This window comes from Silurus aristotelis (genome assembly GCF_946808225.1).
Source record: "Silurus aristotelis genome assembly, chromosome: 26".
Classification (NCBI taxonomy): Eukaryota; Metazoa; Chordata; class Actinopteri; order Siluriformes; family Siluridae; genus Silurus; species Silurus aristotelis.
The window spans coordinates 12,469,478-12,492,268 of NC_139599.1; the positions used below are offsets into that span (position 1 = coordinate 12,469,478).

At 36.0% G+C, this 22,791-nt stretch overlaps 1 protein-coding gene across 2 annotated transcripts in view; it reads left to right on the forward strand.

Annotated features, from left to right (window-relative positions):
* The first annotated feature begins 246 nt into the window (after positions 1-246).
* fibcd1b (fibrinogen C domain containing 1b) overlaps positions 247-22,791 on the forward strand; it is a 164,755-nt gene continuing 142,210 nt past the window's right edge. For both annotated transcript variants that reach the window (XM_083531929.1, XM_083531930.1), the window contains exon 1: positions 247-1,181. In XM_083531929.1, the coding sequence (XP_083388055.1) occupies positions 1,101-1,181 (81 nt within the window). In that variant the 5' untranslated portion in view covers positions 247-1,100. The remainder of the gene's footprint in view (positions 1,182-22,791) is intronic.

Genomic DNA, 22,791 nt, shown 5'->3' on the forward strand with positions numbered 1-22,791 from the left:
ACACATCATGTATACTGAGCACCCTAGGACGGCCCATGGAGTGAAGCTTATTCAACTAAACCACGGGTGCGAAGGAGTCATAAATATACATATGTACACAAAAAACAGACAGACAGACAGACAGACAGACAGACAGATAGATAGATAGATAGATAGATAGATAGATAGATAGATAGATAGATAGATAGATAGATAGATAGATAGATAGATAGATAGATAGACAGACAGACAGACAGACAGACAGACAGACAGACAGACGGTGCGCTGGGAGCGGCGGTGGGGCGGAGCTGTTGCGCGCGCTCACTCCGCGAGCTGCGTTTCCAAAACGAAGCGCGATTTATTTTTTCCTGACAGTCTGCCTGTCTCGCGCCGCTAACAGAAGAGGACGCGCGCTGCAATACGAGAGCGCTGGCCAGCACCGGTCCCACACGAGATGCCGTGAGCGCTGCGTTTCACTCCGGACAGATGCAATCAGTGGAAAGAAAGAACAAAAAAAGGATTATGGTGTTAATTTTTTTTTATCGTAAATAGACTAACTTCTAACAAACTAACGTTTCCAGGTGAATTCTGAGCGTCAAAACGCAATGCGCGCGGTTGCTCGCTCGAGCGCAGTGGATCTGGTGGATTACTCACTTGCGCGCGACCGTTGTGTGTGCGCGTGTGTTTTTTATTATTTATTTTTTATTTGCTAATTAACAAAATCTCATCTCAAGAGGACGCTATTGCATTTTGAGAATAAGGGAAAAACCCTACAAAAGGGAAAAAATCCTGGAGTTTCTCTCTCTCTCTCTCTCTCTCTCTCTCTCTCTCTCTCTCTCTCTCTCTCTCTCTCTCTCTCTTCTCTTTTTTGTTTTCTAACTACAGGATGCTATTGTGGTGTGTATTGGTGTATGTATGCAGCTGATATCTCCGCACTAGCATTATAGCGGTCCAGGCACATTTCAGCGGATTCTTGTCTTTTTTTTTCTCTCTCTCCCTACATCTATCTGTCTTTTTTTGTGTGTGGAATAACTGAGTTGGAAAATCTCCGATCACTGCTGAGAAAAGACAGACTACAGACTGTCCACTGTCTCCACTGGGTCTTTTTTCTGTCCCGGAGAATGGTGAGTGATCAATGGGGAGTCAACATGAATAGCTCATCGGAAGTCGAAGATGCACACGGACAGCAGGCGAAATCGCAGGTGCGTACGTGTGTGTGTGTGTGTGTGTGTGTGTGGCTTGGCCCATGCTCTTACACTCCAGGATAAGTTTTATTCTGTATAACTCCATAAGTCCATAGATACATACACGCATATATACAGTACATATATACACATACGCACTTATATAAGATATACATACACAAATAGAAACATACATACAAACCTGCACTTGTATAAACATACATACACACATGTAATTATACATATACGTACACACATGCATGCATGTATATACTGTACATACACATGTGCATATCCATATACACTCACATCAGTCACCAAAAGAATGGCAACATTATAACAAACACACACACACACACACACACACACACACACACACACACACACACACACACACACACACACACAGCATATCACTTTAAAAACCCCTTTGACTTCACATGCTCCTGTACTGTGTGTCTTTTAGTGGATATGTACTATCAATTTTAAAGCACGTGTAAGTATGCATTTGTAACTGTATGTGTTGGTTGGGTATAATGATTGAAAGAGAGTGTGTGTGTGTGTGTGTGTGTGTGTGTGTGTGTGTGTGTGTGTGTGTGTGTGAGAGAGAGAGAGAGAGAGAGAGAGAGAGAGAGAGAGAGAGAGAGTAATTTGCGCATTTATTAATAAAAAAATAACAGATCACCTAGCTCAGCTTTTAAGCACTTGTATTGCAGGTTTTACATTTGTGTGTGTGTGTGTGTGTGTGTGTGTGTGTTATCTCACTCTTTGTAGGGGAATCACACTTTAGGGTCGAGTGCACCCTGTTTCTGTCACTCTGTGTAAGCTTTGTCGTAGATCAGTAGGAGCCTAAATTGGCCCCTTTGTTCGGTGTTGATGCTGAAGTTCCAGAAGATGCAGCGTGGTTTATATAAAACATGACCGCCGGGTTTATATGAAGCACACTCTATAGGCCTGCGAAGTGGTTGGCTGTGGTGTCGGTTTTGTTCTTCAATGCACTTGGATGCAAGCATGTAGACGTGAATGTTGACGAAACATCAGTAAAAGCACATATTAACAATGAGCCATCTCGGATTTGTAAGCTAAATTGCATTACTTTTTTGTTAATGAACAAAGGAAGTGTTATTTGCAATCTCTTTTTCTCTCCTGCAATTTTTTTCTTTACCGATACACCACTTGAAATGCACTTTGTTTTGTCACTTGAATAATGTAATGTTTATTCGATACTGGCCCAGTAATAATTAAAACTGCCACACATCTTAAGTACTTTGTAGCCACTCCAGCCAAGAGTGCACACCCACATCTTAACACAACCAAACACTTTTTATGATGTCCAGGCAGCCATTCCTTTACTTTTTCCCACCTTCATTTCTCTTTCAGGTATTGGCTATTGCCCCCTACCTTATTATCATCCATGTGTGAAGATCCCACAGCGGTGTGTATTGTTGCACATTCAGTAGACTTGGGTGATATTGATTTTTTTTTTTTACTGCCCTGTGATTTACCATAAAAAATCACAATAAATGGTTTAATCACCTGGAACTGATAGCCTAATAAAAGACAGAAAAACAAGCATTTCCACCATTTCAGAGGACAATCAGGAACTACAATCGAAACTCGTGTTCATGTCTTGTTCTTGTCTAATGTCTACACGGCCAACATTTCTTCCTGGTAATTTATATTTGAATACATTTGAGTTTAGATTGGAAAAAGGGAATCTATTTCTAATTATCATCATCATAACATTATGTCTAAACTGTAGGCATGTTTAATTTTGGTGCCATCCCTATACATGAATATATTGATATACATAAATAAATATATATATATATATATATATATATATATATATATATATATATATATATATATATATATATATATATATATATATATATATATATAAATATATATATCCCTATACATAAATATATATTGCCTGCTTGCTAATTTAAACATAGATCAATAGATTTTTATTTTTACATGAACAAACTCAAAATATTGATCATTTCCTGCATCCGAAAGAGAGGGGACTTCCAGGCATGTGCTAGTTCAAAAAACATCTGTGCTAATCATTAATACAACATTATATCGCTTTCAGTAATTGTGATTTTGTTGCTCGGATGAGAGGGCCAAATTCCCAAGGTCTGCAATACAGAATGGAGATAAGATGCTGTATACCTGAGGACAGAATCAGTAACACTTCTGTAACAACATCAGCATGTATAGATACACGCTCAGGCTTAGATCAATCTTGAAGTGCCTTGATTAATGTGGTCCAATGCAAATCAAGAATTGAGAAATTAAATGTGAAAGGATTTAGTCAAGGGGGTCAGAAGTTCAGGGTATTGATATTCAGAACCTACATTTTACATTCAGAAATGTAAAATATACATATTTATTTGCATAGTACATTGGACATTGTTTCAAAGCATCTTCACAGAGAAAAAGCGGTTGTTCAAGAACGTAAAAGTTTGTTCCCTATAATTGTAAGTTTGTTCCTAATGAGCAATCCAGTGGCGAAGGTGGCAAAGACAAGCTTACTGAGATGGCATGAAGAAGAAACCTTGAGAGGAACCAGACACAAAATAGAACCCATCCTCATTTGGGTGGCACTGAATGTCAATTTATTACAGTTTAATTAAATGCAACCTGTGGTCCTGAGCCAATCAGTGTCACTGCAGCTGCTGGTTATGTCAAAAGTGACTACTGCTTGTCCAGACTCATCCCTCTGCACATCTTCTATAAACAGTACTTCTATATACTTCTATATACTGTACTTCTTTCTACTTCTCCAGGTAGTTCCCATAGTTATTTTTGCTTAACAAAAATGAGTTTGCAGGGGTTGTTAGTACAGCATGCAGCTTTCATTAGAAGAGACAGAATATCACGTTATCGATGGCTATCAAATGTAGAGAGGCATTTATTAAAAATACTAATGGTTAAGATGCAGCGCTCTCACCGCTGCGGCCCGGGTTTGATCCCCGGTCAGGGAACCATCCCCAGCCACTCTTAGTGCTGGTCCCAAGCCCGGGTAAATGGGGAGGGTTGCGTTAGGAAGGGCATCCAGCGTAAAACATGTGCCAAATCAAACGTGCGGAGGATCCTCTGTGGCGACCCCTAACGGGAGAAGCCGAAAGAAAGTTTTACAAATACATGTCACTTTTGAAATCAGCAGAAGTGTATCTTGGATTTAAGAGCAAGTCTGCTGTTACCAGTGTATATATTCTATGAACCATCAGCATACTCAAATTATGGACCAGTTTATTATACAGAATATTTGTAGACACCTGACCATATTTATTTACCTGAAAAACCTTGGTGTAAATATAAAACTGGTCCCAGCATTAGTTCTATAACAGCCTCCACTGTTCTGGAAAAAAAAAGGCTTTCCACTAGATTTTGGAGCGTGGCTGTGGGGATTTGTGCTCATTCAGTCACAATAGTATTAGTAAGGTCAGGCACTAATGTCGAGCGAGAAAGCTTGGTGTGCAGGCTGTGTTTCACTTCATCCCAAAGTTGTTGAATGGGATTGAGGTCAAGGCTCTGCGCACTCTTTCATTCCACCGTTGGTAAACCATGTCTGTATGGACCTTGACTTATGCCCAGGGGAACTGTCACGCTGAAGCAGGTTGGGGCCTGTTAGTTGCAGTGAAGAGAAATCGTATTCCTGCAGCATACAAAGTGCATCCAACTTGTGCTTTTAACTTTGTGACAACAGTCTGGAGAAGAACCACAGTACGTGTGATAGTGGGGTGTCTACATATTTTTGGCCACATAGCGTACAGGAAGCAGAGATGTCAAATCTACAGTAAATAAACTAAAGTGTCAGTATAGAAACCTGAATAAATAACAAGAGACCAATGAAAACCAAACCATTAAGCTTAATAATAGTAACAGTCCTCGCAATGCGCAATACGCAATCACAACTGAAAGTCTGTTTTTTTTGTGTGTGTGTGTGTGTGTGTGTGTGTGTGTGTGTGTGTGTGTGTGTGTGTGTGTGTGAGACATATATTACTATTTTTTATTTATTCAATATTTAAAATTGGAAATATTTAAAACTTTCAGGATAGCTAGCATGATTTATTTTCAATATGGCACAAATTTATCCTAACTGTACTTTATAATTTGCATCAGATGTGATAATAAATATTTAAAAACATTTATTATAAGTTTGGTAAACAGCTTTAAACATTGAGTGAATGCATCGACATGCACCCAAGTGCACTGAAATTTGCTTCATTTCTTCAAATCTGAGAGAACAGTTGCACAATCACGCCCCTCAGTCATTAATTTAATGGATTTTGTATGGTATTTGGTTTTTCCCTTTAAACTTTTAGTTGTATATATACAGTGTGAAACATTGGAAAATATGATATTCTCTTCCATGCCGATGGATGGAATTTTTCATTACAGAGGACAAGATGTAAAAATCCAAATGCTTTAAAAAAAAAACATTATCGTTTTTTACACTTGCCATGTGCATCATAATGTGGGGTCAGCCAATTTATAGTGTCCAAATACTTTCACTGATGATTTTTTTGGATAGTACCCAGAGTAAATTGGGCACACTAGACTACCACAATGAGATAGCAAATCATGATGATGCATTTCTGGAAAACTTGCATGTAAATGTTTTCTTAATTTGGTCCAAGGTTTACACTTACTGTTGCTGTACACAAATTTGAACTGAGAAATAAGTTCATTTTCATCCTTATGATTAATTTTAAGCATTACAACATATATATAATTTTTTTTTGTATATTTAACTCTATTTCATTTTAAATAGTTTAATTATTTATTTCTGGTGAAGTTGTTTGCACTATAGATAAAATGAAAATACTTGTTTGAGTAGTAAAATGAGGTACTGTCACTGTGTGTGTGTGTGTGTGTGTGTGTGTGTGTGTGTGTGTGTGTGTGTGTGTGTGTGTGTGTGTGTGTGTGTGTAACTGCATCAAATATTAAAATATAGTGCTTGGATCAGTACAATATAGATTTTAATTTTACCATTTTTTTAAGCATGAGCATTGTTACAGTTAATCCATAAATAAATTGTTTGGAAGTTCCTGAATGTATGACATAATACTTTGGACAATTTCAAATATCACTTGCCAAGTTGCACCACTGATGCTACCATTATGTAATATTTTCCCCCTACTTTTAAGATATGGCTGCAAGGAAATCCACATACATTGGTGCAAAAATAACTGGACTCATCAATGGCATTTGCAGTATGCACACACATATGCACACACGTGCGCACAGCCAAACCCCTTAGTTGTAGGTGGAGGTTGGTTCTCGGTTCCTTGGTTCAATGATTTCCTAAAGCAATGCTTGCCTGCTGTGATTTTCAAATTTCCAATTTTTATTTTTATTTTTTGCCTACACTCATGCACGCCTGCACCGACACACATACACACACATGACATACCATTGTTTATGATTTGACTTCAACTGACTTCAAATACACACATAGACATAAATATCAGACCCATGAGCCAAACATGTGACATATGGAGCACAGTTATGAAGCTAACAAAACAATAATTCATTTCATCAGTATTTTTTTCAGTATCAGTATAAACATCACTTTACTTGATAATTTTTTTTTACAAATTTTTATCAACCACAGTGAACAACAGAATAAATCTAAAATAAAAATGTTACTTCTCACACACAAACCGCACTTTTTCAAATTGTCTGTGACATAAAATAGAATTTACACAACCCAACTACTTGTATACAAGTAAAAAAAAAAAATAAAACAGATTAAAAGATTAAGTAATGCATATATTGTAAAGGACAGGTAGCACCAACAGAATGATATATTTGGAATAAAGTGCAGATATGTGCTGGTTTTGCAAGATCAGGCTGATTCAGATTTTATGAAATTATCAACATATATAATAGGTATCATTATGAGGTAACATGGGTACAATCACAGGAACCTAGAGGGTGTTGGTGTTGTGCAAACTAGTCCAAGCTACTGGTTGAGGGCCTGAATGGCCTTTTGGAAGAAGGTCCTCCGCATTCTGGCTTTCCTGGAGCAAAAGTATGTCCCTGATTCCAACAGAGAGAAATGTCTATAGTTCAGATGGCTGTGGTCCAGTTCAGTTAATTTTCCAGGCACTGTTTATTGTCGATATACTGCAGGTCAAGGCACTTGGTGCAAATGGTATGCTCAGCTGACTGTAGAGTCCATTTGTCCTGTTTGTTCCCCATTCATGGTCTAATGGACCTTCTTAACCAGCTGCATGATGTGAACAGTAAGGTACCAGAAATTGTCCACCATCTCCACTAGGGCTTTGTTGATAGCTCCAATATCAGCTTGGCTTAGACAAGGGTTGCTCTCCTAGCTCTTAATCTCCTCCAAGTTGGTCTCCTCATCATTATCATTATCAGAGATCAGGCACACCACAACAGTGTCATCAGCAAACTTGACAACTGTGATAGTTGGAGTTGGCTACACACACAAAAGTGGGTAATGAGTGCAGCAGGGGCCTCAGGGCACGACCCATGTCTACCCACACATACCGCTTATTGTCTGGCTCTCTGGAAACTAAAGATCCACTGACACCAAACCAGGTTCTTTAGCTTAGAATGGGTTTAGAGAGAATTAAACTGTTAAATGCTAATCTGTAGGCAACAAACTGCATTTTAACATAATTTCCTTGCCTGATGACCAGCTGGCTTAGGGCTGTGTGTAGGAGGTGTGTGATGTGTCATCTGTAGAACGATTAGGGCGGTATGCAAATTGCAATAGTGTCCAGGGTGACAGGTAATGCAAAGGTTTTGAAGCCTCTGACCAGCCTTTCAAAGCTTTTAGAAAATCTGAGGTCAGGGCTTCTGTGCGATTGAGTCATTGTAGGTAGGCAGGCTTGGGTTTCTTTGAGACAGGAACAATAATAGACTGTTTAAAGTATAATAATAAAAGAATATTAGTCTTTTAACATTACAATCACTACAGAAATTCATGTTTTGTATACAATATAACAGAGATGGCAAAAGTACACACATCCTTCACTCAAGTAGAAGTACAAATACTCATGTTTTAAATGACTCTTGTGAAAGTTGACTTCACTCAAGTTAAAGTAAAGAAGTTTGTGCTCTGACATGTACTTAAGTAAAAGGTAGCCATTACTACTAGCTGTTTTAGTGTCACGCCAGTAACTGTATGTGTCATCATATTCATATTTTAATACAAAATAATTTTACATTTTGTTGTATGCAGGCTGAACATCCACCATATAAAACACAAGCATTGCAAAGACGATGATCAAGTGATCAGTAATGTCTCTGTTCTCAGTCGTGTTTACATCGCTGACATTAAATAAATGACAAAAAATAGGATGATAGGCTAAAAATTCTATTCAATTTATTTTTATTTGTATAGAGCTTTTAACTATGAACATTGTCTCAAAGAAGCTTTACACAGATAATGCGGTGATAAGATGTTTTTTTATGTGTATGTTTTGTCCCTGAAAATAGCAACAACGAGAAGAAAAATACCAAATTGTTACCAAATAGATTCAACCTAAAGCCTGGTTTGAAAATGTAAAAAGTAGAAAATACAGATATTTGTGTACGAAATAAAATAAGTAAAAGTAAAAACTTGTAACAAAAATAAATAGTAAAGTAAAATAATGACACCAGAAAAATTTACTTAAGTACAGTAACAGTATTTGTGCTTCATTACTTCCCATCTCTGCAATATACGCCATGCTAATTTGCAATCAATTGCAGACATCAAATCTGTTGAAATTAGACAAAAGGGAGTAGTATTTAACTAGATTTTTTTCTGGTCTAATTAGTCCAGTATATAACTTAAAATATCAAAGAAATTTGAGGCCAATGAAATTTGAGATTTATTAATTGTGAAAAGACCCTCTTTTTTAGGTGAACTCCCTCTTATGCACTATTTAACATGCTTTCACCTTATCATCTAGCATTCTGACATTCTGAATAAATTATACATTTGCATGCTGGAAATAAATGATATTTTGACAAACCTGATGACACATGTCATCAATAGAGTCACAAGACTCACTAAAGATAAGAACAAAACCAGGAAATTATGTCTAAGACAAAAATCTACCACATTTGCTCTTTATTGTGACTGAACTCTGAGACATCATCAAGCACAAGTAGTTTGTTTTGAAACACTTTACTTGTTGATACGTTATTGTGTAATGTGGTTGGAATAAAAAGTATGTCAGATTATATATATATATATATATATATATATATATATATATATATATATATATATATATATATGAATTTTTATTTATATATCTGAGTTTGGTTACTAAGTTATAAAACTGTAAAGTACGTGCAAAAAGATGTACCTGTACCTTCAGGTTTTCAAGGATAAAACTATTGAATACTTTGTAGGTTATTTGTGGCAGTGATATAAACAATACAACATTTTACTGTGGCAATGAGGTGTGGATAAAATAGAGGGTTAATATGGCCAAACAGCATTTTATTTCTTAGGGTAGTAATGTGGAGATAAAAAGGAAAGGCTTTCCTAGTAATATTACCTACACTTACTCTGAACAAAGGAGTCAAGAACAACAATAAGATGTTGCAATTCTGTGTATGATGCAAATAAAATACCAGAATATCATAATTAGATCACAAGCTTATGTCTAGCTGCCTGGGGCCATTGTAGATATATCTCTGTGTTTTAATGGAAATAAAGTTTCTCAGCATTCCAGGTCAAATGTCCTTTGAGACATTCCTCAAGTTTCTTTTAATGGTATCTGTAATCTGGCTTTGCTGAAACAGAGGGTTATTAGCACGGCTACCTTGATTATAAATGAAATGTGAAATGTTTGCTCTCTGTTTGTTTCCTTGTCAATTACACTGATAACTTTGACTTATCTCAGGTATCAGGTATCAAAAAGTTTTGAAGCTAGCACACCACAGATCCGTCTGCTTTCACCAAATGTCCTCCCTCAGATGCCTTAAAACCTTGCAGTAGAACTTGCTATTGACGGCCTGTCCCCTGGCGATGAATTCTCGTTGCACAATGCTGCGAATGTCGAAAAATATGATGAGCAAGCACTTGGTTGAGTTGCCGACCTGCCTCTGACCCTTTTTTTTTTTTTACCTGACCATTTTTCGGTCGTAGAGAGTTTTCACTGTAAAGACTGTTGTTTGGCTCAGGGTCATATCTGTACACCCAAGTTTAATTATCAGTAATGATCCTTGGCATGATGTATGGGTTTTTAGCAGACTTTGCAGTGTTGTTCCTTCTCCTGGGTCAGTAGCCTGGGTAAGAACTTGGCACAATGGCAGTGTTGTGGATTGTTATCCCACAATCACAAGTTGCCAAATGATTTCGAAAAATTTCAAACTGTGTCATTTGCAATGAGCTGGTCTCTACCCACTACCTCATATCTCCACTTTTTATAAACATCTTTGTATGCATTGCATATATAGGAAGATATATACTGTAGCTATTTGCACATTTTGTTTAGACACTAACTGCATTAGCTCTGTACTTGTATTTTTTGCAAGGATTTTTTTAAATCAGTGGTTTGATAATGGCTGTTTGAAAGATTTAAGTACAAAGCCAATGCTAATGGAGGAGATTACTACATTTCACATTGATTGATTGCCTCTGTTAGTATTTGTTTAAGAAAATTTGTAGGTATCGGATTTGATAAGCACCTAGTTGATGACTTTGAGGTAAAAAATTGGTTTAAATGTATTCTGTTCGACAGGAATAACGATTTCGATCACAGTGATGATGGTTATACTTGTCTCCACCAGTGGTTTATATAGTGCACTATTTCTGTACTTGCATAAAAAAATGTGCACCCTGTGTACATATCTTTTCAGTAAAAATACACCCTTAACATTTCTAATAAAGTAAAAATCCCCAATTACTTGCATTTGGGTGTATCAAAAGCAAAAGTACTGCTTTATGAGAAGTATATTTGAATTATTTGTCAGTTTTCCATTCTCATGCATTTTTAAAAAAGAGGTGTATACTGGTGCCCTTTGTCTATGCAAAACTTTGCATTACTATGGGGATGCATATGTGGTTTCACGACAGGTTAACATGATTTGTGTTTACACTTCAACGTGGTGAGAAATCTTGAAATGTAGTGGAGTATCAGGTAAGAAATTGCATTAGAATGTAGTAAAGTATATGTTTATCAGAATGATAAAGTATAGCTACTAGATAAAGTATAGCTACTAGAAAGAAAATATTACTTAGGGGAAGGGGGGCCTAATGCTATTTCCTCCATTTTAAATTATTTACACTGTGAAAGAGTTTTATTCTCATGATAAACCTGGGCAAGTTAAAAAAAGACGTATTTTAGTTTTTTCATTCTTACCAGGGTTCGTATAAATTTCAGAAAGTTTTTTTAGAGTATGGCCCGTCAAGAGCTTGTGCAGACAGAAACCAGAGTGGGAGCAAGAGCACGCTAATCAACATGCTTTATTTGGTTACGGAAGTCTTCTGCAGCTCTGCACAGGACTTTCCCAAAAAGAATGTCTCTAAAGTGTGTTTTTGGATTTGAGGGAAGGAGAACCTTGTTAAGTTTCCCCAAAAAAAACAGGAATCCACACAACAGTGGATGCAGTTTGTTTTTCCAGGGCAGCAACAAGGTTTCTCATGTGTTTGATTGTTCCATTCATTTCTTTAACTCCAACTTCAGCTACAGGAGCTTGGCATTTTTTAAAGCTGTATGTCTTTTATAAATCTAATAAAACTAAAGACTCTATGGAGATATGAAGCATGCCATACTACTCTATAGGTTCTCAAGATTAACACGGGATTGGCCGAAACTGTGTGTTATGTCCCCTATAATGTTGAAAAAATATACAGTTTCAGGATTTTTTTCAATGAGGACAAATCCATAAAACTACTACTTGCTACTTGCTACTACCTGTACAATGTATATTGTTGATGGTTGCACTCCAATGGCTGTTGTATTTCTTTTCTGCTAAACAGAATATGAATCAATTATTTGTCATTGGTATACATTACGCTGAAGAGATTTGAAGATCTGGCAGCAATATAAGACATTTATTTAGCTAAGACGGTTTTCCTGCAATTTAGAAGACTACTATTTGAATTTTATCACATTTATGCATAAATCTTGAGCAGCCTGTGTATTTTTAAGTGTGTGTGTGTGTGTGTGTGTGTGTGTGTGTGTGTGTGTGTGTGTGTGTGTGTGTGTGTGTGTGTGTGTGTGTGTGTGATCATTAAACCAAGGTGCTAGCTTTTTCAGCAGCCAGCCAGATGCCAGATTTTAATACTTTTAATACAGTTCACATATGTCTGTCATATTTTAAGTAGCGGCCTAAATTTGCTGTGATGTTTACTATATCCTACGATATTAAAGCAAGGGTTTGTTTGCCTTAATTTAACCTTGTTCAACCCCTCTTAATCTCAACATTTACTGCTTTTTCAACTAGATTTGAGATTACATATTTAAACCAAAATGACATGTGAACCTAAATATTATTAAGAATGAATAGAAATGGTCAAGATCTTTCTTGTACTCATAAAATGCAAAAAAAAAAAAAAAAGTATTAACTTATCCAGATTTGGGCCTAATGTATCATTATGATAGAAGATGAGCAAGTAGATGGAACAAGAAGATGAGCAAGCTTTATGAAACTCTTTGTTTATTGCTACTTACCCGTTTGGTTTCCCTTTAATCAAAGTTTCAAACTTAACATTAATACTTCTATCAAAGTTTCATCTACAATGCTGTAAGCGATTTAGATGTAAAATATCCAGATTTAGCAGTCCTGGTTTTCTAAGATCTAAAATGCAGGCTGTGCATTCTGATCTAATTTCATGTTAATTAGATTACTAGAACAAACTTTGAGATATGATGCATTTTTTATGTTTAGCTGAGGGAACAGACAATGTTTAAATATAGAGAACTCTAAAGGCAGTTGGAATACAGCCAGTTTAGCCTTTTTGTCTGCTGCCTGGCCATGGCCCTGGATTGTCACCAATTAACTAGGCCTGTCATAACACTATGAGCTATTTTACAAGAAATGAGAGCAACACCTTCTGATGTGGGATGGGTACCACTTCATCCTGCAAAAGCCTGCTAATTTTACCAGAAACTCTATTTGACCCACATTATTAGCAAATATAAATTCTGAGGTTCTCAATACCAAAATATTACTTGCATCCTGGATCTTGGTATAGATCAAACTCCAACTGATGGCACCTCAAAAAGATCTAGCTTATTTTATGTTGTGAAACACAGGCAGGCTTCTCAGCGGGTGAGTTTCTAAGTGGGGCAAATGTGTCAGACAGGCGAGCTGGAGAGGAGTGGTGCTCCTGTGGGCAAGCCTTAGTATTAGTCTTGGCTTTGTGACTATACTGTAGTACCAACATGTCACAAATTCTCTGTGCTGACAACATCTAGATGCACATCTCTATTAAAATTACACACAGATTAGGGCAGTTTTAATACAATCAAAAACAAATTACCAGAAATGATTAACCGTGTGCTAAAAACAATATAGTGTGTTTTTTTATATTGTGTAATAATATTTGAAGGTATTTAGAAAATAAGCAATTATGTGAAATGCCTCTATAATGGAAGCCTGGTCAGGTTTTGAGTATTGCTGAAGCAATATCCTTTCTAAAAGGCAAGCCAGCACATTAAGCATGCAGTGACAGGTTTATCCCCCAGTGTTTATCCTATTTTTAAAAATTGACAATTTACAATTTCAATAACACAATACACTTTTAACTGTGTATAACTACAGTTTAGCATGTAGTGTTTTCAAATTCAACATTTTTAAAGATTCTGTCACCTCTAATATTGGCATTTGGTAAATATGAGCAAAGGAGGCTTTTGATTTGCTCTCTGATTGATTTGTAAGATGATTTGTAAGATATTAATACTCTGCTATAATTCATCTGATGAATATCAAGCAATTACAAACAAAATTGAAAAAGTATGTGTGTGTGTGTGTGTGTGTGTGTGTGTGTGTGTGTGTGTGTGTGTGTGTGTATATATATATATATATATATAACAAATAACTCAATTAATAAGCTTTATTTGATTATTATATTATTATATAATATTTTATATTTATTACATATATGGTTCCATCTATTTAAATGCAACAAATCATTTGCTTTATGCATAGCCTACAGGCATGTGTGATTGTGCCTAAGAATGTGTCTCAGCATGGTTGCTGCATGATGCTTATCCCTAATACATTTGAAGAATGTGACCTTAAAAGCCCACATATATTATGCAAGTATAACAGAAGTGGCACCATTATGTTACACACACTATAGTTTCTGCATTTGGTGTCAAATTGGCTTTAAAGTAAGCGTAACAGCATGTGCTCTTATGGCCGCAGGTCTAGAATTGGATTTATCTTATGAATACTGGGAAACGTACAAACTGTTATCCGTAGTAGCTATGAAAAACACAAAGAAAATCTTTGCTGTGCATGATAGGCATGTGTGATTTTTGTGTGTGTGATTCTGCTTTGTAATGGGTTGGCACCCTGTCCACAGTGCCCCCACCTATTCCTTAAGTTCCCAGGTATAGCTTACAGGCTCTCTTGTAACCTTCTGTATGATAAACAGTATAAAAAAATTATTGTAGTGATGTAAGTACATTGTTTACATCTGTATAGTTTGTTAATAAAATTAAATAAAATATATTTGACTTGGTAACAGATTAGACAACAACTCCTGCTTTGAAATTATAGTGTGATGACATAATTATTCAACCCCATAGAGAGCCATGAGACTATCAATACCCCCAACTCTGACTCAGTGCCCCAAAATGAAAGAACAATTACAGAACCAACTCCTGTTGTGATTCAGTGCTCCCAAAGCTGATATCAGCGATTTGTTCAGTTTAGGTAAAAATGCGTGCTGGAGAAGCTTTGGTGCTGGATATGTATTTGTTTATTTATATATTGACTTACATTTAAATAAATTTTATTGTATTTTATTTATTTAGATTTTTTGGCATGTGTTTACCCGATATACTAATAAAGAACTGTCATGCTGTCATACTGTCATCTGTCGAAATAAAACAATTTACACGTTACACAATTACGAAACTAACAGAGACTGAATCTCAAATAGCTCCCCGTTGAGCATATATGCCCTCGATTTCTAATGAGTTGTGTGTATAAAAACACATGGAAACTTGATAACCTGATGGCACTCACGAAAACCACACGAGCTGAAACATTAACAGGGTCTAGGGAATATTTCTTCTTTTAGATTGGCAATAACATGCGTTGTATGTCTGTGCATTTTACTTAATGAGTATGTGGTTTCAGCCTTCACAAACTGCAATTGTGTCTGAATTAACATTGCTATTTTATTTACCAAGGTTTTACTAATGTGAATCACTTCTTAGTGTCTTGAAAAGGTTTTTTAAAAACTTAACGGTACCACATGTGGTTAAATTTAGCATCAATTTAATCAAAATCGTAAGCAGGTTATAAAAATTGGAAGATTTTGTACAAAAATCCATGTAAAATCCTGTAGTTTTTATTTGAACGATTAGATCATGTTTGTAAACATCTAGCTGGCTCCAAAACGAAATGAATAAAAGGTACTGTATACAATTTTGGAAGCGTTTTCTGAAATGTTTTCTTCTTTTTTTTTCCCCTCCTTATTTTTTCACTCTCTCTTCATTTTTATCTGCATCCCTGTTTTCTCTTCCAAGTGTTCAAGCGCTGACAGTTGTCAATACTGGCCTAGAGATGTTTTTATTTAATTTTTTCTACATTTCCGTTCCATCTGTTTCTTCTGTGATGCCCAGTTTTCTTGATTACGTCTTCACGTTAGTTCTTTGGGAGGTTTATCACACACATTCACGCGTGCACACAGGCACACACAGACAATTACACTGTTTTAAAAATTGCATTTTTTTCTTCTTTTTTTTTTTGTGACGATAAAATAATTGTGCATTGTCTGTTACTTTTTTAAATGAATAAATTTTGGCTGAAGTGTAGCCTACAGTCTTACCTGTTTATAGCAGCAATGCATTGTAGGATTGGTGGATTAGAACCACTGTAAACACAAAGAAGACGCACTGTGGGCGTGTTTCCATTTATTCAAGTATGTGCGGCAGTAATGGCAAATCGACGCGAGAGCAAGACGAGTTTCTCATAGTTAAAATATGCTCATTATTTCACTTTAGTTGCGCATAAAGACGAAAACATTTTAGTCAAATGTAAGCTGTGTCTTTCTGGTTTGAAGGTCGTATCTACTGTGATAGCAGCAACTCCAATCTGTCGAAGCTCCTCCAGGAACTCCATGCTAGAAGCTAGAAGCTAACCTGGTGTTCTGTTGTACATTTTTGATAGTTTTCATACTTAAGCTGTGACAGGAACATTTTTAAGAGCTCAACACAACAGCTTTTATGATGCAGAAGCCACTTTAGTTTTTAATTCTGAATATATTATTCAGCTTGTTTTGTTATTTTATTTCAGAAATCCTTGTGATATATTCAGTTACTTTTTGAATGAAGTAACTAGTAACTGTAACTAGTTACTATTTCTCAGTAACTAGCACAACACTGTATATATATATATATATATATATATATATATATATATATATATATATATATATATATATATATATATATATATATATATGTGTCAGGGATCCCCCTGCCACGCCCCCTTGGTAGCTGTCAGGGATCCCCCTGCCACGCCCCCCTCGGTAGCTGTCAGGGATCCCCCTGCCATGCCCCCCTCGGTAGCTGTCAGGGATTCACCCTGCCACGCCCCCCTCAAGAGCAGTCACGCTGCTCACCTTGAATACCGACAGCTGTGGCTCATTATGGATTAGACTACTTAAACTCACGTTCTTGAGTCACAGGCAGTCGGTCGTTGCATTGTCATGCTGGAGAATCGCGTGGCTGCTCGAACGCCGGCATTCACAGCTGGCGTTATCTCCGAACTCCGTTTCCGTTTTGGATTTTGCTTTGGACATTCGCGCTCATAGTGGGTAACTCGTTAAGAGCGGATGTCTTGGTTTGTTTTTGTTCACCTTTTGTCTGGACTGTGTGAACAGTTGAATCAAATATTATCATGTTTACTCATGTTTGGGAGGCAGCAGGTGGACTTATGTCTCTACGTTTTAACTACTGTGTTATTAAACAGTATCCCACAGTGAGAATGGTATAGTGTTTTGTTCCTCTAATAGCACTGAAAAAATCTTTTGACATTAGTTGTAGTGCTTGTTTGGATTTGCTGAAGGCTACAGGTTGTCCGTTGAGAACAATCTCAATTTCACACATGTTATTAATCTGAATCAGTTCCTTCAGTGATTGTGCATTGATTTGTGGTTAATGTGATGCATGCACAAGTACTAAAACTCTTTTTAAACATTGTCTATCTTCATTTGGTCTACAAATAGTAGGTTTTAATTATTCATTGTCATTAATTAATCAGTCAATCAGGTTGGAGAACACAGCATTGTGGTTCATAGCAGAAAATGGCACCTTTGCAAGTGGAAATGTCTTGAATATAAAACCAAATGTATGGAGCATTTTTTATTATATGATTACAATAAACTAAATATAGGATAATTAATCTGATTTCAGCTCAAAATAGTATTTTTCTACTGGCAGACAATTTTGCTAATTTTAAGATGAATATTTTCTATAAAGAATAATATGTAATAGAAACTATATGCTTGAAATAAATAACAATGTCCAGAAATAGGTTTATAATCTTGTGTTTGGGTTTAATGTAATCTTCAGTAAGAGATATTTTCTTTCTATTTTTTAGATAGTCACTTGACAAGATCTTTTTTTTTTTGCAGTGTATTGTCACAGATTCCTCCCCTAGGCATGCTGTGTCTCCCAGCTCTGCTTCTGTGTTTTACATTTTGTTTACGCTTAGACAATTGTGTCTGAGCATGTGATTTGTTTTGATTTTGCATCGTGTCTCTGCCCCTGTCCTGTGACTGTTATGCTACTTGATTGTTTGCACCTGTTTTTATGTTCAGGTTCAGTGTTTGTTGTGTATTTCAGTCTCGGTGTGACGTCTAATCTGGCCTCTTGTACTGTCCAGGCCGGGGTCCAAGCCACAGTTTTAGTGCTCCTGCATGCTTCAAATGCTTCGTTTATTTCTGCCAGTCTTTGTTATGACCCACCTGCTACGGATTTTGACTATGATTTTTGGCTTGACCACAATAAAGAGTTTACACCTTTGCGTTTTGCCTCATTTCACCGCCTGTTCCAGGTATAATTTAATATTTTAATTTACTTAATATCTTAACTACAACTATGGTTTAAAATGCAACATTTAGTGCAAAATACTGGAAAGTTGAGTCCATAACATGCATTTTTAATGAAGCTACTCAGCACGTCATATGGTAAGAAAGAAGAATCAATAATAAAGTACTCACACGCACATTTTACCCTGAATTCAATTCTATTTTTAATGGCAGTGGGCTTACTCATAGTCGCCACTTTGTTTTATGTTTATTATCTTGACATTTTGTTTCCATGTAATCGACCAGTATAAATGCAAAAGCTCATGCTGATTCTTAAATGTCTTTTTGATGAGCTGAACAAAGTAATGGAACATCCTCCCTAACAATCTTTGCTGATCATGGCTGTTGATTAACAGAATAAGCTTTTAATCATTGTAACAATATTCATGGACATTTTTAAGAGTCGTTTGAAGAGAAATGGCAGATAAAAGCTCAGTGTACGTAGCTCATTAATGAAATAAATCTGCCAATCTGCCAGAAAGAAGAAAAGAGCAGGGCAAATCGCTGTCATGGAGATTAAAGTGACAGTAAAAAAAAATTACTATGAAGGAGGATAAAGAGAATTGAAATGGGTGATAGTGAGAAAGGCTGGTGGCATGATACAAATCAACTGACAAAGTACACACAGTCAGCTTCTTGGCAAGTTGGCACAGCATAATGTTTCATAACGTGTTGTAAAAGACATTAGGGGTTACGGATTGGAGTCCTGCTCACATTTTTATCAGGTAGACACAAAAAAAACAGCCTCAAGTAGCTGGAGAGTTCTTACATATTATAAAGTATTATACAGTCAGTATTATACATTTGCAAGCAGAAAAGAAACAAAAATGCAAGGGCAAAGATCTGCTATGATTCTCTGAATCAGAAGAAAAATTCTGGAAACTTGGTCAGACACTTGGCCAAGTTATTTGTGTTGGTTGTTTTATCAAAACATATTTTAATTTTCATGTGCTATATCTATCTTTATTAACAAGGTAAGCAACTATTCCTATAGATAAGTTCTGTGGCTTTACTTCCATTTATTTTTGGTTTTACATAGTTTACTATGTTTATGTTTGCACTGTCATGGTAAATCAAGTTTATCAGCATTGTTTTTAGAACCCCAGTGTACTAAATAAAAATGATGCAATTACACTGTATCCATTTATTTCTTATATATTATATATGTTTGTGGCTCTTGTTTTGTTTATTTTTTAATATTAAATTACTTATAGTATCTATCTATCTATCTATCTATCTATCTATCTATCTATCTATCTATCTATCTATCTATCTATCTATCTATCTATCTATCTATCTATCTATCTATCTATCTATCTATTTAAAAAGTTATTTATTTCCAAAATCAGTAGTTATCATGACATGCAATTTTTTCAAAACTGGGTACATTTTGTAAAACATCAGAAATTTGTAGATTCCATTTTTGTAAATGAATTTAGCAAATAAGATGAGTAATTATGGATCTGCTGCACCTAATGTGAACTTGTGAAAAGAGTCATTGAAGGAATTAGTGAGTGGCTTAAAAAAAAAGAATTGTTGAACTGAATAAAAATAATTGAATCACTGGGATGAATCGAAATTACGACTGCCACTTCCAAAACCTTGTGATACTCTGCTTGCTGGGGAGACATTGCTTAATCGTAACCACTCACAATTGGGACTTAAGAAGCCTTAAATGTTGTAGAAGCAACTAGGAAATCAGGGTTAAAGTTTGTTTGTGAACCAATCGAGTACAGACACTTGACAAAATAAAGATAAAAAACATGGACTGAGTAACGTGTCTTTTAAAGAATGAAGCTGATGCACATTTAGCTGAGTTGGATCATTTACTTTAACCAAAACAGTTGCACAGTAGTTCAGCTTTAAGTGTCCATAAAACTAAAAAAACCATGAAGGGCACCATTTAATACAAGTTTGACTGCTTAACCTTGTGACATTATACAGTAGCATTTTTATGCATATTTATCATCATTCCAATTTTTATTTAACACCACAGATGCAAGAATTAAGAATTTTATCCTGATACTGATTCACTAGGTCATGGATTAAGTATACCATCAGTCTAAAAACCCTGTTGGGAAGGAAATATAGCTAGAGGAACACACACAATCTATACATAAACGTATATGTGTATATAAGTGCTAATTAAGTACTTCTTGATGAGGTACATCATGTCATCTGAGGCTGGCTAGTGAGTTCATTCCACCCGCTAAGAACTGTGGAAGGATCTTGATGAATGCATTTTTTGTGCCTTGAGAGATGGTGGAACCAGTCAAGTGCAGTTTGGGGTGTGATATGCACATCTGATTTTGGCTTTTGTAGGAAAGCATCAGTGTTTTAAATTGAATGGGGGCAGATACTGGAAGCCAGTGGAGGGAACAAAGCAATGAGATGGTGTGGTAGAATTCAGAAAAGATGGAAGCAAGTCATGCAGCTGCATTTTGGATCAGTTGTACAGGTCAAAGGCAGAGCTGGCAGAATTGAGTTGCAATAGTCCAGTCTTGAAATGAAAAAGGACTGAACAAGCACCCGGGTGGCCTGTTGGACCAAAATGCACTTAATACTTTTGATGCTGTAAAGGACAAATCAACATGAGCATGTCAGATCAGCAGTGTGAAAGGGAAAGGACAGTTGATTGTCTATAGTTACACCAGTGTTGCAGGCAGTGAGCGAAGGTCATTGTCTTCTAGACACTCACAAATGATAGTTATCTGCTTGCACTCAATTCCGAGGCTATTTTGGAAATAAATGTTGTAAATTTGATCTTATTTAATTAGATTTTTATAGCATCTTAGATACAATTTACTACAATTATGTATAATCAACACTAGATTTGTCATATGAACATCTTCAGTCTAACAGTACTTTCAAACAACTTTTGAATACTCCAAAAGGTTTGCACCTATTGGTCCAATGAATCAGAAAACATAGCTGGGAAACAGGAACTGAGGCTGTAACTCAGCAAAGAGTAATATCTTTCTTTCTCTGTGATTGCTTAGGCAACAGTTTGTAGCTCATCTAAGTATGTGTGGCTCATCGAATCTGGTGCTTGGCTGCCACAATTGCTGCTTGCAGATTTAATTATTACTTTTTTTTATTAAACTTTGGTAGAATTAGATGTAAAGTTTTCTAGCAAAAAAAACCCTAATCTATGTTAGTTGATTATACAGTAGATAGAGGGAAAACACAAAGTAATACTACATCCTCTTTTGTAGCTGTATAGCGAATGAATGGATTAACAGTTTTAGAAAATAAATAAATAAATCTAAATTTTCACTCTAGCACTCTTGGAGCCAATGCAGCTACTACATTTCTTCCTAATCTATTGCACTGCTCCCACTCAACATCCCACTGACTAACACCTGTTCCTGATTATGTCCATTAAGTCTCTGCCGCAGTGCTCAGACTTTGCATGATTTTCCCAATGCAGCATTTTACAGTTTTGGTTGGTTTCCATATAGCCCTGTTTTCCTGCCTGTTGACTATCACCTGTCTGTCTTTTGCCTGCCAATCCTCATCATAATGCTTTTTATCTATCTGCATATATCGTTAATATTTATTTATAATTTCTCATTAATATTCAAATGTTTATGCTCATATAAATAAAAAATAAATAAAGAATCTATCTCTTGGCAGCTGTTCAGCACAAGCTAATTGTAAGACATCTTCCTAGCAAATGCTTTTGCAACTTCATCTGGCATGGAATATCAATTCGTTTTGACAGCCTGATTGGGACCATGCTAAAATCTATTAATAATTCATCAAACACTTGCACATTGAAGTGCAAGTCAAACATTTACACCGACAGCAAAGGAGGCATATTGCAATATTGCCTTGTTTTTTACACCATGCAACTGCAGCTTGTTTTTCCAATGACTACTGCCATCATTACTTGTGCAGGGTTGTGTTATTAGGTTCAGTGGAGAGATTCTGACTTCTTTAAATCATGATACACTTGTCAGAGTTAAGAGGTGCAGCCAGAACAAAAACAATAGAACAAGACACAGTTGATACATTAATCATTAACGTTGAGAATTTAAGGCATTAATAGTTTCCCATTGAGCTTGCTCTTGGATGCTTAACAGGGTTAAGAAAAAAATAAAGAAACACATGCGTATAAACTTAATTGTAGTCTATAAGCAAATGAGTAGCTTTAATGTTTTGATACAAGCTGAGGAATTGGCAAATCAGTGACATTAATTTGTGCCAAGGCTTAGTCCAGGAAGTTATCAACTATGATTTCAATCACAGTGTTTGTTTATATCGGCATAGTTCATGTTGGATAGGGATTTTTCAGGGAAAACTATCACAATACAAAATGTTTAGAGCAGATTATTAAATAAACTGAATGTTTGGGTACAA